This window comes from Artemia franciscana, chromosome 9 (assembly GCF_032884065.1).
Source record: "Artemia franciscana chromosome 9, ASM3288406v1, whole genome shotgun sequence".
Taxonomy (NCBI): Eukaryota; Metazoa; Arthropoda; class Branchiopoda; order Anostraca; family Artemiidae; genus Artemia; species Artemia franciscana.
Genome location: NC_088871.1, coordinates 39,150,827 through 39,169,119, shown reverse-complemented (window position 1 = coordinate 39,169,119; position 18,293 = coordinate 39,150,827). Strand labels below are relative to the sequence as shown.

Here is an 18,293-nt window from a genome sequence, read left to right as displayed (position 1 = left end):
CATTTTTGATATTTTTAACTCCCCCGTCCCTTCGAATGGGTTTTTGCATGCATATCTGGTTGGATGCACCCCATTTGTTGGGTACACCGCCTATGGTTTTCATCACCACTGGATCAATGGTACATTTCTCATAAGCACACCTAATCTATTTTTAATGTCGACTTTATTATTTAACTAGAAGAAAAATTATGTTGGTAAGGAAAACCACATTTTGGTTGATTTGATACTTTTATGCCTTTGGCTCAAGGGTTTTATAACGCCTGTCTGACTTGTGCAGAGACTACAACAGGTGGGAAATAAAAATGAAAGTTTTATATGCCTATTTGTTTTGAAATTTCGAAGTCGAGAGAGAAATTTTGATCTGTATAAGAATATTTGATTTTGTGGTAATAAATTAAAATTATAGAAGAAATTCTGGCTCGTACTCTGAAAAGAAATGGAAACCACGCTTGTTAAATTTAAGTTAAAGGGCTACCATTTTTACGCAAATCTACGCAAATTTGATTACTGATTGTTAGATATATAAAAATAAATAAATAAATTGATAAAAATCAGCTGATTTTGTTTCTAAACCCAAGAATGGGCGTCCTTTGTTAGTTTATATTTTTGTGAAGTCAAATATTTGATCTTAAAACCTTAATCTAAAATGAAAAAATCTTAATCAAAAATAAGAGGGAGGTTACAAACGGCATCAGGTTCGTGTCCGAGAAGTGGCTTAGACTCTATACCCCCCCCCCTTGAAACCTCTGGTAAGCAGTAAGCGCTTCCATATGACTTATTTAATTGACCCCTTTCCTATTTTTTTTTTTTTTTTCAAATGGTAGCTTCTCTGGAAACCAACGGTTTCCCTAAGGTTTGCCTTGTTTTTGCCGTAAAAACTAAGAAAATATAAGTGCATAAAACATGCCCACTCACGCTCACAAGAGTCGTCGGAAATATGCCCCGTTCCCGAAATCCAAGATTTCCACAATTGTTCTCATATTACTAATTTTGAATTTAATATAAATCTTTTCGACAAGGACTTTAATACCCAGTGTTATCCTAAAATCGAGGGGTGCTGACTTCCTGTCACATGATGTACATCTTGGAACGCCACGTTTGCCACACAGTTCCACCACGCTCGGCACGGATTTACTAACACTTGGCACGAGCTACATTGTCTACATAATTTCTGAGAGAGAGCAACTTCTTGCCTACTTTTTAATTTATGTGATGAAAGATGTATCCTTCTGCAATAAGCGGATTCAATGCTAGAAGTAATTGAGGCTTGGTATTGACAAACGTATAATCTCTGTTGCCAAGTGAATTTTAATTGGATAATGGCTTGTGTATAATAAAGATTGACTAGAGAGGCCACGTGTACAAGCATCCATTTTCCGAGATTTTTCTTGATTTTTGCTTCTGTTTAAATTTTCAGCTAAAATTGTACACTCAGTATTAGTCAATTATGACAATAAGTTCTTATTTTGTAGAATAAAGTGTTATCTCAGTAACGACTGGCTTTGGGATATAGCTGTAGTGGAACTTGAGTTTTTTATGGCACTTGGTATTAACCAAGTGACATATAGCAGTCGCCAATTCTGTCGGTCTGTCTGTCGGTCTGTCGGTCTGTCTGTCGGTCTGTCGGTCTGTCTGTCGGTCCCGGTTTTGCTACTTTAGGCACTTCCAGGTAAGCTAGGACGATGAAATTTGGCAAGCGTATCAGGGACCGGACCAGATTAAATTAGAAATAGTCGTTTTCCCGATTTGACCATCTGGGGGGGAGTGGGGGCCCGGTTAATTCGCAAAAATAGAAAAAAATGAAGTATTTTAACTTATCAGCGGGTATTTGGATCTTAATGAAATTTGATGTTTGGAATGATATTGTGTCTTAGAGCTCTTATTTTTAATCCCGACCGGATCTGATGACATTGGGGGGAGTTGGAGGGGGAAAACCTAAAGTCCCGGTTTTGCTACTTTAGGCACTTCCAGGTAAGCTAGGACGATGGAATTTGGCAAGCGTATCAGGGACCGGACCAGATTAAATTAGAAATAGTCGTTTTCCCGATTTGACCATCTGGGGGGGGGGGGGGAGAAGGGGCCGGTTAATTCGGAAAAATAGAAAAAATGAAGTATTTTTAACTTATGAGCGGGTGATTGGATCTTAATGAAATTTGATGTTTGGAATGATATTGTGTCTCAGAGCTCTTATTTTAAATCCCGACTGGGTCTGATGACATTGGGGGGAGTTGGAGGGGGGAAACCTAAAATCTTGGAAAACACTTAGAGTAGAGGGATCGGGATGAAACTTGATGGGAAAAATAAGCGCAAGTCCCAGATACATGATTGACATAATCGGAACTTATTTGCTCTCTTTGGGGTAGTTGGGAGGGGGGAGTAAGTCTTAAAAATTAGAAAAATGAGGTATTTTCAACTTACGAACGGGTGATCAGATCTCAATGAAATTTGATGTTTAGAAGGATATCGTGTCTTAGAGCTCTTATTTTAAATCCCGACCGGATCTGGTGATGGGGGCGGGGAGTTGGGAGGGGGAAACCTAAAACTTGGAAAACACTTAGAGTGGAGGGATCGGGATGAAACATGGTGGGAAAAATAAACACAAGTCCTAGATAGATGATTGACATAAACGGAACGGATCCGCTCTCTTTTGGGTAGTTGGGGGGGGGGGTTAATTCTGAAAAATTAGAAAAAATGAGGTATTTTTAACTTACGAATGGGTGATTGGATCTCCATGAAATTTGATTTTTAGAAGGATATCGTGGCTCAAAGCTCTTATTTTAAATCCTGAACGGATCTGGTGACATTGGGGGAAGTTTGGGGTGGGGAGACCTAAAATGATGGGAAACCCTTAGATTGGAAGGATTGGGATGAAACTTGGTTGGAAAAATAAGCAAAAGTCTTGCATACGTAATTTACATAATTGGAACGGATCCGCTCAATTGCGGGGGGGGGTAATTCTGAAAAATAAGAAAAATAACGTATTTTTAACTTACGAATGAGTGATCGGATCTTCATGAAACTTCATATTTAGAAGGACCTCGTAACTCTGATATCTTATTTTAAATCTCAACCGGATCAAACGTAATTGGGGGGGGGGGTCAGTTGGGGGGACCAGAAATCTTAGAAAATACTTAAAGCGGTGAGATCAGGATGAAACTGGATGGGAAGAATAGAAACCTGTCTAAGATACGTGACTGACATAACTGGACCGGATCTGCTCTCTTTGGTGGAATTGGGAGGGGGGAGGTAATTTTGAAAATTGAGGTATTTGTAACTTACGAAAGGGTGACCAGATCTTAATGAAATTTGATATTTAGAAGGATCTTGTGCTATAAAGTTTAACTTTAGGTTCTGACCTTCTCACAAGTGCCAAATGAGCTCTTGGCTCTTGGCTCTTCCGACCTCGTCCAAATGAGCTCTTGGCTCTTCCGACCTCGTACCATATGAGCTCTCGGCTCTTCCGACCTCGTCACAAGTGCCATATGAGCTCTTAGCTCTTGTTCTTCGTTGTATTATACCGTGCTTTTGCTCTTGGCTCACATTGATGTTTAAACGTGAGCAATATTCGCTTTGTCACGGGCGTTTACCTCGCACTCGCTTCTTCAGACAATTTTTGAGTTGAAAAATTCTAATTTGAACAAGCAATCGATTTGAATTTGTTGTGCGTAATAGCAATAACTACGTAAACTATTGATGTTGTTTTTTTTTCCAAATGAAGGCAACGGTTATAGAACAGGTAATACTGTGTGAACAGGACGGCAATTAAAATCGCTCATCGGTGCAAGTTATTAATATTGCCCAATGCAGGTAGAGGCGGATACAGTTTTAATATTGGGGGGATACAGACGAGACTTGGAATCCCTCATTGGTATTTTTGCCCCTCCCCCTGTAATTAGTGTTACTTTAGATATTTTGGGTTGCATATGTTCCTTTAACCTCCCTCTCCGATTGTGCCCCCCCCCCCTGACTAAAGCCTTTTCCTGTATGAACCTAGAGTTTTGTAGTCTTGAAAATTAATTCGCTTTTGGATTTGGTTTAGCTTAACCAAAGCAAATCCACAAAAGCTACTTGTTCCATGGGTTTACGCAGAACCATTGTAATGCTCTTGGAATTGAGGGGTTTGCAACTTCAGGGATGAATCTCTTGAAGGGATTTGTTTTTGAGAATTTTTCCCTTAGATGAGACAAGGGATTTCTGACTGCTTTAATATGAGATATCAAAACTAAAAACAAAATAATACATTAGAATTTTTTTGTAGTACCTGGGTGTACGATTGTGAGACCGTGCAAAAAAAAACGTTACATTTTATAGGGGAGAGCCCCACCCTCGTTGTTTTATAATATTGTTGCATTTATACATTTTTAGGGGGAAAACAATTAAAATTGTTGATTTCAGATTCCAAAGGCCCAAATGGGGATGTCCCTTCCCCTGAATGGCATATAAAATGCGGAGTCTTATAGAAGTCTGGGTAAACAAATCGAAGTCTGAAAGATGATATTTTTCGGATACCGACAATTTATCCTTGTATTTTGCTCCCCGCTGTCGAAAAAAAATGTAGGCGCTGATGAACGTTTTTCAAATGCAGCTTCAATCTTAGAAAAACACACTAAGTTGGTGAAGTTTCAACATACTCGTATGAGGTCGGGCTCAGGTTTCCATATATTCCATGGTATTTTAATTATTTTAATTGTTTAATATCGGGTCCACCGATCAGTATGATTGAATTATTTGTCAGTTCATCTTTTTGTTTTCTGTTCTGTCGTATTAGAAAAACAGTTTCCATATCATCCTCCATTTGCGATGTTCTACATCCTATGTTCTATTAGCCATTAGTCTGTCAGACTAACGATTATGAATTTCCCTCTTAATATCCCTCAGGGTTAGTCTTCCTTTTATTCTTTTATCTAGTTTTTAGAACAAAAGCCTATTTTGGTCTTTTCTTTTTTCAAATAAACTTGCAGCAATTTGAAAATTTGACTTCTCACCAGTTTTTGGAAAACCTTATCTGTACGGTTGAGGGAAAAAAACCTATTAAGGCATTTTGCTTATTAATGTGTTTTACGTTTTGCTGTTAAATATGTTTAAATATATGACAAACCATAATTTTTCTCACTGAGAAACTGTGATAAAAAAAAGAAACATTAAGGATAGCAAGATTTACAACTTGTTTCCATAAAAAGGGTATATGGTTACAAGTCGATTAGGTTAGAGAGCATTTTCAGTTTCTTTAGAAGAGGCAGGAGGGCAAAGATGTTTTCCATGTGTATTGACTGTAGGTTAATCCAAATATTTGTCCCTTTTACTGCCTCTGCACAAATGAATGGTGACTCATCTGCAACATTTAATGTAGCTTCACATTGTCATTCCCTAACGTAAGCATGTAAACTGATTTATGATTTATCAGGTAAGAATGATCCGTTGATGTGCAGCAAGTTTTATTCTTTACAGACAGTGATTCAGAGTGAATCACTCGTGAATAAAATCAAAGTGATTCAGAGTGGATCACTTGTGAGTCAAGTCAGAGTGAATTAACTACAGAGTGATTTTATTTAATCAGCTTAATAAAACCAAAAATAATAACCCCCTAACAGAAAGAAGGGTGACATGTATGGTTACCCAGTGTGAAACCACAATTGATTAACAATTGGACGTGGGGAGGGGGAATAACTAGTGTTATAACAATATTTGCGAAGAAATTTCCCGAAACAGACTAAAAATATGTGTTTTTTTGTCAGTTTTGTCTTCAAAACAGAACTTTTGTCAATGGTCTGAGTTTTGTGTCTGTTTTTTTTTGTATTTTGATTTTAGTTTCTGTTGTAGTATCTGTTTTAAACCATTTTTTTTTGGTTTGACATTAATTTGACATTAAGCGTGTCTCAAAATAAAAGGAACAGGATCTAAAAATATCTATTTTCGACACAAATAATATCCAACTGATAATCCTGGACATAGTCAAGTTCACTCTCCCGTAACATCTCTTTGAACATGATCAATAAATGTGAACTTTACTTGTAGTCTTATTTTTTTTATTTTTTTAAAAGCAAAACCTGCTTGAATAGCAAGACAGTTTTAACATATAAGTAAAAACAGGCCTGGTAATAGCGAAAGAGCCTGTCTGGTTAGCTTTTGTAACCTTCCTGTGCTAGTTGAGGCTTTCGATCCTTACCAGTGACGGTCTCGGACCTTTGGACGCTTGTTGTCTTGCAATTCCATGCAGCTTGCGGGTCAACCAATATTCAACTAATTTTTTGGTAGCGCAACTGTCTGAGCTTGTGAATTGGGTCACTCACCTCACAGTCTGGGCAGGTGGGGGCCCCTATTAGGCTACGTACGGTTGTTGGTTTGCGAGTTCGGGCGAAATTTACGGTCACCAAATGTTTCTTTTATTTTTTGTAAGCTCAGTTGTCTAATCTTATGAATTTGGTGCTAAACCTGGCCCGACACTTTAGGCAGGCGGGCGAGCCCTCTTAGGTTTTGGACTGAACGCTTATTTGTCTGCATTTTCCGGTGAGTTATTGGTCACCTGTCAATTCTATAATTTGGTCAGCCTGCCTGAGACTCTAGGTGGGCGTGCCTCTCCAAAAGCTAACACACAAGTATTTGTCCAATTTGAGAGCCATAGCTACTACCGCCTGTTGCCCGTGCCGTTTACCAAAATATTTGGAAAACTATGGTATAGGTCTCCCCGTCCGCCTACGAGTCCATGGAACTTGTTTGTCATGTATAAGTCCTAAAACAAAATAGTTCGCATGAAACTATAAAGCAGACAGACCTTATTATGCTTAGGTAACTTGTTCACCTGTTAGTCCAAGCAAATTCAGCCCCCCCCCCCCCCACTTTTTTTTGCATACAAGTCCAGTCGACATTGTCCGACATGAGTCAAACCAAAAATCGCGAATGAGCCCTCAATCGAATGGGCCCTCTCCTAAATTTCTAGGACCACACCTTCCATACGAAATTACTGGATTAATTTTTCTCTATTAAGAGGGATTTTAGGCATGGATTCTCAAAAAAGTATGGATATTTTCAAAAATTGTTCTCATAATTCTATATATTTTTCACATAGTCTTCCCTTTTCTAGCACCCTCCCCCTCCAAAAAATGAAACTCGTGTACGTGCCAGTTCAATCAAGACACGGTTAGCATTAAAAACTAAATTCGTAAAAAAGTTTACACTGGCTAAATTCTATTTGGCCAAACATACTGCTAAAATATCACACAAAGGGTAGTGTGCTGTCAAAAATGCATTTTTGGTCAAAATGTCATTCTCCTGTCTGTTCCGCTTTTCGGTTCTGAGCCTGTGCGCGTCTTTGCTGCTGTATTCCACTGCTATTCCATTCCTGTATCTTTTATTTTCTGTTTTCCTGTGTTTGATTCTGTGTTCGTTCTTTTAATCCATCCTTCCTGTGTTGTATGATCCTATGTTTTTTTGGTTTCTATTCCTGTTTTTCATACTGTGGTGGTTCCGCTAAATTATTTGTTCAGCTGTTCGTTTCTTTCCTAATCCTTGTGTTTTGTTATCTGTTCGTTCGTCTATTTCGTCTTGCGTTTGTTCCTGTGTCGTTGATGTGTTTTGAGTCTTTGTTTGTTCCACTATTCCATTGTCTCTGTCTTCTGTGTTTGTGTTCGATTTAGTGTTTGGTCCTGTGTTTGTGTCTGTCCTTGTAGCTGTATTTTTGCTCCTTTTGTTCCTCTATCTTTTCCGTTTTTTATTCCTGTTTTCATTACTTTGCTCCTTTCTTCGTGTGTTGCTTTGTTCTCACGCTCCTGTATTTTTCCTTAGTTCGTTCCTCTTTTCCTAGTTTCAATGAGCTTGGACAATGGTTAGTGTCCTAACAACTATTGGTTGTTCATGAAAAGTTCTATATATAGTCCAGTTATGTTGTTTTTTTTTATTAACACTCATATACTTGGTTCCAAATCGTATCCACGCTTTCTTTGATTCAAGTGTAAAGTTTTAATACTATTTTGTATCCCACTTTGACTTTCGATTCTATGACTTTTTTCTTTTTTTTAGTTCCGCTTTCAGTCTTTTTTTTTCTTTAAACTTTTTTCGATATTATTTCGTATACATTTCAGTACAATTGTAAAGTTGTCCACATGCAATAGCCTACTACATTTTTTTTAATGAGACGAATTTTATCAGGGTCGCAATTTTAACATTTGCAGTTTCTCCCTCAGTTTTTTTTATTTATATTAACTTGCTGAAGTATTTTCGCTTGTTATTGTTTTAAATTCCATGAAAAAATTCATGTGCTTGTTCCTGTGAATAATCTTGGACATTTACGACTTCTAAATTTTTCAAAATGTGTGTGCTATATCCATCATGTGTGTTGTGACACAAAGAAAGACATCAAAAATGCTGTTTTTTTATGTATCTTAGCTTAATCTAATTACTCAAGTTTTTAAAAAGAAAATAGACCTTTCAATTTCTAATCAAATGGACCCTTTCCTAAGAAGGTATAAGACTATACCTTCTATACGAATTTGCTGGAACAAAAGAAATAATGACAGGAATATATTATTTCCTTATTACGGAACATAATAAGAATAATGAAATAATGAAGATTTCTTCTGTATAAATGTTCATGTTCCTAATTTGTGTGCTTAGCTTATTTTTGAGTGGGCCCACACCCATACTTATATATATATATATATATATATATATATATATATATATATATATATATATATATATATATATATATATATATATATATATATATATATATATATATATATATATATACATGAATACATAGATCCTTTTTTTCAAAAATGTTGACTCGCGCTAATACCTTGACCTTGGAGAAAACTGCTGGTTAACTAACTGAACGAAGCGTTTGAAAAATTCTTGGATTGGTTTCAATTGCGCCATTCCACACAATAATATTATCCATGTACAAGAATGCAAAAACTTTCTGTCAACTATTTATATAAAATTGAAATTAGTGAAGAGAGAGGGTGAGATGGTAGGAGAGAGGGACCTAGTCAATTGACTTTAGTCGCAGGGGTGTTATTTAGAAATCTGGGAGTGGTGTGTACTTGTGCCTGAGATTTCTTAAGGGCTTGGGTAGGGACAATTCATTAAAGCACGTTTAAAAAGTAAAATTATGAAAATTAAATATACAACGTGATAATTGTCTTTTCAGAATGGTGTTGACTTGGAAGAGAAGCAGCGTTGATAGGGAAAGTTTGGAGGGGGAAGGGGGATGAAGTATGCCTTTTTGAAATAATAATAATAATAACGGCTTCAAAAGTTAATGAAGGAACCGTCTATGACGTAGGTTTCGAAAAAGGATGAAAAATATATCTTGTCACCATTGATGTCCCTGATACTTCTGTGTATCTGAATGCAAGCACTAGCTTTAGGTTACTATCTATCATGATTGAATAGCGCTGTAAAAAAAAAAAAAAAAAAAAAAAAAAAAAACATAAGGGTTCAATGTATTGATATTTATTTATCTATTCTTCCCGGAGGCACTTCATATGGAAAAGGTAGTCGTATAAACTTCGAAGGTCGCTCATTCGATTGTAAATTAAAAGTTATAGTGCTCGATTTAAGAGTGAGGGCAATAAGCTATCTATCCCCACTCCATTTTTCCCCAAAAACATCCGATTAAAATTTTGAGATCACCATTTTGTTCAAAATAGTCCAAAGGTCAAATACCGTACCTCTGGGTTTGACAGTCCCCCTTCCAGTCCCTGGGGCAAGGGTTGTAAGCTATGCAAATTGCCCACTGTTGTTATATAAGGTTTTTATAGGAAGCATGGTCGAATAAACTTTGGAGGGGGCTCTTTCAAGTGGAAACCGAAAGTTCTAGTGTCCTTTTGAAAATTTAGGCTGATTTTCAACCAGTTGTTAATGAATGAGGTGTTACCGGCTCCAGTGTTTAAAAAAAAGTTTATTATTCTAGTTCAACGACCCTTGTGTTTCAGCAGTCGTTCTAAAGAATTATGACAAGAATTCAAACTTCACTATAAGAGTAAGGTTTTGAGGAGGGAGTCGACCCCCGCATATACGGAATAATTTCTGTTTTAATCTTTATGTTACTTCTTACTTTCAGTTGAAAAAGTTTTTTTTAATTTTATTTTTGATTGTTTTTCAAATCATGCCCTGGCCTTACCAAGATGCGATGTGGGCTACCAGCCCAATAAACTCGTGATTTATTGCTGTTAAAGTGCATATAACAATAATTGTATATTGTTGTGTATCTTCCTGCTTTTCCAATTATCTGCTTGAGATTTCAATTATTGGAACAATTTTCTTAAAGAAATTCGAGGGGACTGAGACTGGTATTATTGTTCATGTAGATGGAAGCTCTGTGTGACTTCGTCTTCTACGTGGTTGAAGCCATCACGACATCCATAATAGTGTTCTGTGATGATGAAATACATTGTATATGTATGTTGAAATACATTCAAACATTTATATAGAAATAGAGCATAATTACCCTTTAAACCCGGTGAAAACAAAGCTCGTAATAGAACTTTCCTGGCGAGGCCCATTATGCCCTACCTTGCCTTTTCCCACTCTCTGCCGGTAGGCACGTGAATACAATATTCACACTACATAGAAACACTATTGTAGCAATGAGAGTGTTACTATTACCGCACCCCAGTACCAATATTAAAGGTCTAGACCAAAAACATTCCCGGGAATTAAGAGGGATCATGTATCTATTTTTACCGCTCCCCCCTTCTTCAAAACTCGTTATATATTTGTATGAAGGTTCAATGAGAGCTAGAACATTTTGGGTATTAAAATGCACTCTTGAGTCATAAAAATGCACTCTTTGAGTCTCCTGCCCCTCGCCACTCTTTCAAATAGTTGATGTATACTTACACATCACTTCATATAATTTTTAATAAGTATGAGGCAAATCAGTTTAGTTGAATGAAGCTTAAAAATAAATACAAGAAGCGTTATGTGTAATAAAACGAAGGCATCTCCCCACAGCATCCCTATCCAGGTCTAGTCTAAATGAAAGGAGAAGATAGATTAGCTCCTATCCCTCCCTAAACCCTTTCCTATATTTGTCCGAAGGCTCATGGAAAATATCACAATTTGGAGATTGAAACTTTCCTTTTTAGACATATGGCACACCCCCACCACAGCCTACACAATGACCCACCGCCCTTACTTTATACTACCTGGTTCACAATTATACACCATTAAACATAATTTCATGAAAAATCATTTGAATAAACTGAGTTAAATCTAGCATTGAGATAATTGTCCACATTAACAATTTGTCTTGTATGGACTACGTGACTTTTCACTGATGAACGTGCCACCATGTGGCATTACTTCCTCTGCAGTTGAAAGCTCAATGCATACTTTTTTTCATACTTTTAAGTCGATTGGCATTCTCAGAATTTTCAATTGATAGCAGCAATTTGGTTTTCTACGGGGCAAAATCATGCCTTTTCAGGACTTTTTTTGAAAATTAGGAAACTTTTCTCAGGCTCGTAACTTTTCATGGGTGGTTGATCGACGTTTTGGGGTATCTGTTTTGTATTTTCTCTTTGGCTGCTCAGTCGTGCGTCTGGGGGAACTTTCCGGAGGGGTAAAATGTTGGCTCCTCAGCAGAATGTAGTTATCAGTTATAATGTTTTATTCATATTATCTGCTTTTTTAGTTGATAATGATACATTTTTACATCCTTTTACAGAACAGTCTAATTGGGAGTGGATCTGGGGGAACAATTCGACTCTCACAGTTAAGTCAGTTGAATACAGTTCAAAGTGGGAATGGTCCGATTACTGCCAATCAGGCACAGGTAAGTTGATTTTCTGATTGCAGTAAATCTTAAGTACCAAGGACATTAAAATTAAATCATTCGCCCCTGGACCAAGCCCTGTTTATACATGAAAACTGTGGTTTTTCCAATATATTTCTTAAGGTTGTTTCTAAATTATCAATTTTTTAGGGCGGTCACATATTTTTGTCAGTGCTGCTACGCTGAACCCTCAAAATACATAAAAATAATTACGATTGTTAAATTTGAATATGCTTTTCACCTGTAAAAAATTGAAACAATTTTTTGCCGAAATTTTTGTAAAAAATTTCGCCTGTAAATAACCCGTTGATTTCTCAGAAACAGTTAGAAGTTCTTGAATTATTTGGTGGTTTGTGTTTTTAAATTATTTTCACCTACCCTTTTTTTTTCAGTTTTGCACTCGCTACTACCAAAAACTGTATAGGTGCATATGGACTTATTGTGTTGCATGAGCAACACTTTGATTTTGTCTTCTTTTTTTCTATGCCGCCGATGTCGGCTTATTCCTGGAAACTGGTAAGGGTCTAACCTGTGCGGTTTTTTACGGAAAATGAACCTCAGGCCGGATTGATAAATATGACATTACATTTTGGAAAGCACCGCAGAACTCTTGCCTGGGGCCAAAAAGGATGGTTTTTGCTTGTCCACGAGCCAGAGCCTATGGTGTGCGAAGTGAAGTGGAGTTATGTAGCCTATGTCAGAGAGGAATATCTGAAGTTTTGCAGCCAAGCTTTTGTTTCATCAAACCATGTTTCTGCTTTCGAGTGGAAAGCTCCGTTCTAGCAGGCAGGCACCACTTTCAAATTGAAGATGGACTAAAATCTATAATTGTTAAATATATGCGGCCGTTACCCGGCCCCACAGGCAATATATCTTCTTTGACTGATAAATAGAAAAATTTACAGAAGCAAAAAAGCGGCATTTTCCCACGGGTCCGAAAGTGCTGCCGTGATTTCGACTGGGTTTATCATTTGTTTTTTCGGACTTGGGATTGAGATAGAGAAATGTTATCAGATTTACCTCTTAAAATTTAAAAGTTCTGTCATTGCTAAAGAAATTGGAGCTTACCCTTTGCTCCTTTCTAAGTGGTGACGTTAGAAAGTTGGCCTACGGCAAAAAAAATCAACTTTTGAACTAAGACAGATAGAATGTTTTTTTCGACGGCAATCGATAGCTCTTGATAAGCTGATCAAAGTATATGCCATCTATTTTTTGGTACAAAAATTCCTTCATGAGATATACTAGTTTGAAAGTTTCAAGGGGTTGACGACTTCTGTAGTAGGGTAGACACTGAAACCAAAAATAGGCCGATACCAATTGTGAGACATGTAGGGGACTTATAAGGAAAGGTCGGCTGTTAGCTCATAATCATCTTCGGCAGTGAGGGGTTTGCAAATTTTGCTATTTGGTGTACCTGTTATTTGTTTCCAGTGTATTTGATGGCAAGACCGAGTTGGTTCCAGTGGTAAGACATGTAGGGGACTTGTAAGTAATAATCGTCTATAAGGCTACAATCATCTTTAGTGAAGAGGGGTTTGTAACTTTTGCTAGTTGGTGTAGCCTACCCATACTCACTGTAACCTAGAATTAAGTTTTTACGCAACGGGTAGGCCTACAAACGATAACGTAAAACAACGAGGCAGTTTCGTAATAGTTAGTACAGTGTCATCTATGGTATTTTGATCCTGAAAAGTTACGGATAGCTTTATAATGCCAACTAGATCATATAAGATACTGTTTCAAGTTTTCATCCGTCACGATGTCTACGATTGATAAGGATAACGTTCAACTGGCTGCAAAGTCAATTTAGTCCCTTCTTTCGATATTCTTTTGTTATTGTTGTTTTTTCAACGCTGAGGAATAGACTTTGATCATGTGATTACTGATCTTATTCTTCTTTGAACATAACGTTTTAAAAGCTTCGATAGGCTGGCAGCTTCAGCGTTTAACAGATAGCAAAGAAACAAAACCAAAGTGTTGCTCTCGCAACACTTTATTTGGCGAAGCCGGACAAAGGTTGCTGCAACACTTCACGTTGCTCAGGCAACGTAGGTCTAGTTTCTCATTAACAATAAAATTTCTGAATTTTCCTTATGCTTACGATATGTCTGTAAGCTTCCACATAACTAATTAAAAAAAAAGAAGAAAAAATCATTTTCACTGTCCTTGGTGCATAAGGCTGAAGTATGTATTTACTTACCAAGTCCCGTGTATCGTTACGGGATGAATTAGGGCCAATCATTTCGGAGAGAGTATAAATCAGTGCTATATATATAATATATATCAGTGCTACATATATATATATATATATATATATATATATATATATATATATATATATATATATATATATATATATATATATATATATATATATATATATATATGTATATATATAGTGCTGCTCTGGACAAATGTATAATGTCTAACAAACTTTATACTTGTACAGAATTACAACCGAAAATACACGATTAAAATCTAGTTTGTTACTTTCGAAGCCAACATCTGAAAAGTAATCCTCTCGCATTGATTATCGGTATTAAAGGTTTTTCTGAAATATCCACATGATCCCCTGCGGTTTGCAGCTTCACATTAATCAAACAGAATATTCTCTTTTAGGGGCTGTTAAATTATTTTATTCTGTATTGGAACTTTTTAATTGCAACTTGGTCTGCTCAAAATTTGTCCACCTCTCAATTAAAATCCTGGCTACTCCTATGTGATTCACATACCTATCAAATTTTTATGTTGCTATTAAGGGCAACATAATTGTTGGGGCGGACCCAACTGGATCAAGACTCAGGCCTCAAAGGTCAATTGCCTCCATACCCTAGGCGGCTGAGCTTGCAGAGTCACGCCGCTTACCTTCACCCCAAGCCAGGACTTGATCATTGTTAATAACACGCTGACTTGAAACCGCATATTGAAGGATACAAGATTGCAAGTCCAGTGTGCCATCTACTCGGCTAAGGTGACTCAAAAAATTAAATTTTAACTAATTTCCAATATCAACCTGAGAATCGTTACTACAGAGTGACTTGAAGTTCTTTCCTCCCTCTCCAGAGGAGATTCCCATAGCCTCTGAACTGCAGTAACTAAAAAGTGTCTTTTGTGTTTTCCATGTGGACATTTTTGTTGCCATAGTATAGATTGAACACATCCTTGCATTTACAAGGAGGATATCATAACGATTGTACTTCGACAACTTATGCTGTTCTCATATTTGGGCAAAAAAAAATTCTGCGGGTTAAATTTGTGCCATGAATCAATAATAACCCTGCTATATAAGGGTGCCCGTTATGACACAGTTGTCTTACTGTTAAATATCTCGCGAGATCGATTCGCAATCTTTGGGTCTTGCCTCCGGAAGATTTAGGTTCCGCTGATTTGGTTGCCTTGCAATGAAAATACTCTATTAATGCGGCCCAGCATACCGAGATTGCTTATCCTTAGCGACTCGTGTGACGTATATGACGCCAAAGATTAGAAGGATTGCTACTTGAAACAGTCTGGGTTGCTTGTTGAATAAGTTGCACCTGCCAACCTCAGAAAATGCTGGATAAGTGAGGGTAAGTGACGTCATATGTAAACAAAGAGTTCAACAATTCCAAAAATCGGAAAAAATCGCATGAAAAATATAAAGGACAAAGAGGGATAGTGATAGTGAAAAGGGGATACACCTTCGGGAATTTGTAAATAAACTGTGTATACATCGGAGAACACGTTATCATTGTTTTCAGTCACATAATTGCCCATGAGCATTTCAGTTAACACGTGACCCAATCAGCATTTTTTGTTATCTCTTTCAGATTACATCTGGGGAAGTTAGGGATATTCAGGTAAAGTGGGATGCTCTATTGCTGAATACCAATAGAGATATCTGGCATTTCATAATTTCACAAGTAGGAATATATAAAGGTTATAAAGTTGTTTGCTAATTTGTTTGTAAGGATAGAATTTGTGCGTAAAATCTGAGACTCTTGAATCAAAGAGGGTGCTAAGTCACTATTAAGAGTTGAAGTAGTGACTTCAGTTCATGGAGAGGGGATGTATTTTTCTGAATCTATGTGGGCAATTTCGTGGTTTTTTCAACATTCTGTTGAAAATACTAAAAACGTCATTTTCTAAATGAAATTGCCCCACCCCTAAAAAGTGTGGTTATTAAAATATAAGTTTTGGGGACAAAAGTGACGAAATTAGTGTTAATTAATTTTAGAATCGTAGCCTCGAAGTCTTCCCTTCAAGACTTCAGAAGCTTGAATTGAAATCAAATTTTTTAAATCAGTGTTTTTTCAAAGCGATTTTTTTTTTCGAAAAATTGCACCTTTTACTTTTTTTGTCTCATAAACTGGTGTCCTTAGCCCATATTCCTTTAATAGATGCTCTTTCTTATACCATTCATCTGGTAACACTGTTGAGGTGCCATGGTAGATGTAATCATTTGATATCTCTCTGGTCCTTGTAAACATGATCATCTTTGCTAAATATCATGTTTTCTTGTTGATATGTAGTACGGTAAATTCATTTATGTCAGGATAATTTTGATTTAGGTTTTTTTGGGGTATTAAAAAGTTTTTATTTAATTTGGTCTGTTTTGGTTAATGAAGGTGAAATCCCTCTCTTTTTCAAAAAAAAAAGAAGAAAGACATCTTTAACAGGTAGGCTAAATACTGTGGCATTCATCGTGTAGTCCTATAGGCTATTATATGGCCATTGGCTGTGTGAAGGAGAGTTAGACATGGCGTTGCCACGAAATTTTACAATGGAAATGCGTTGGTATAATATATGAATCGTTACAATGACCGATCGATACAATGAATTGACGTACAGTAACCCGAAAAATATACTTTTTTCGCATGCAGAACGATGGTTTGCGTAGCGCAGGTACCGATCTCCTGATTATCTGCTTGTGGCGAGTGTACTGTACGTGACTTGTTTCGCATGCAGAACGATGGTTTGCGTAGCGCAGGTACCGATCTCCTGATTATCTGCTTGTGGCGAGTGTACTGTACGTGACTTGAGGAAAATCATCCGATGCTTTCAGTGTCCCCCCTCCAGATTTTTCCTGGTTACCATTTTGAGACAAAGAGCTAGCCACACCAGGACTCGAACATCTGTCCCTAGCCGACACGCATAAGATGTAAGCCCAGTGTGTCATTTACTCAGCTAGGAAACAATGAAGTAAAAAGGACGAAAATTAACTGTAATATTTGTCAAAGACCAAGTTTTTATTTCCACAAAACTATTTCTTTGTCTAAGTGTGTCTATAAGTTCGACCAGAGGGTCAGGAGCACTGAGAGAATCCCAAAGAGTCTGGTAACTTCTTTTCAGTATTAAATATAAAAAAAACAAGTAGTTTTTAACTGCAAGTAAGGAGTGACATTAAAACTTCAAACGAACAGAAATTATTGCGTATGTGAAAGGGGTTGTACCCGCCTCAACGCCCCGCTCTTTACGCTAAAGTTTGACTTTTTCTCACAACTCTCTTTTTTAAAACAATAAAAAACCAGTTAAAAAAATTGTTTTTTTAAATTTAATTTCTGAACTTTTTTGAATTAATGCATGTTTTGATTTTGGCTCAACGCACCTGAATAATCAAAACGATTTTTTTTTTTTGCTAAATGGCTTTCTTATAGTTTCGATCGGACAATTTTGATAAAAAAGGGGTGGGGGAGGAGACCTAGTTGCCCTCCAATTTTGGTTACTTAAAAAGGCAACTAGAACTTCTATTCTTCTACGAACGTTTTTATTAGTAATAAATGTACGTAACTTACGAATTAATTTACGTAATGAACTTCTATATTTGTATATTTTGTTACGTATATGAGAGGGTTTGCTCCCTCGTCAATACCTCGGTCTTTACACTAAAGCTTGAATTTTGTCCCAATTCTTTAAGAATGACCCCTGAATCACAAAGGCCGTAGAATATATAGTTGAAATTACAAAGTTCTTTAGCATAAAGAGCGAGGTATTGTGAGGAGACGGATTCCCTTATATACGCAATAATTTCTGCTCGTTTTGTGTTTGAATGCTGCTCCTTATTTCCAGCTGAAAAAACTTTTTTCATTTATTTCCTCATCGTTTTTTTAATAATGCTAGAAAATCCTGCCCCCTCTTCATGGAAATTATCTTATGGAATTATCGTCAAAGTTTGTAACTTGTTGCCCATCCCCCGGGGATTGTGGGGGATTAAGTCTTCCCGAAAGACATAATTATTAGGTTTTTTGACTATGATGAACAAAATGACTATCTCAAAATTTTGATCCGGTGTCTGGGAAAAATGAGCGTGGGAAGGGGTGAAGGTGCCCTCCAATTTTTTTTGTTCACTTAAAAAGGGCACTAGAGCTTTTAATTTCCGCTAGAATGAGCCCTCTCGCGACATTCTAGGACCACTGGGTCGATACGATTAACCCTGAGAAAAAAAAAACAAAACAAAAAAACACGCATCCGTGACCTGTCTTCTGGCAAAAAAATACAAAATTCGACATTTTTGTAGATATGAGCTTGAGAC

The 18,293-nt window shown here is 36.9% G+C and overlaps 1 protein-coding gene across 1 annotated transcript in view; it reads left to right on the top strand.

The window, feature by feature from the left end:
* LOC136030821 (nuclear receptor coactivator 2-like) overlaps positions 1–18,293 on the top strand; it is a 228,908-nt gene that overhangs the window by 159,867 nt on the left and 50,748 nt on the right. The window contains exon 11 of the mRNA XM_065709866.1: positions 11,675–11,782. Coding sequence (XP_065565938.1) covers positions 11,675–11,782 — 108 coding nt within the window. The remainder of the gene's footprint in view (positions 1–11,674; positions 11,783–18,293) is intronic.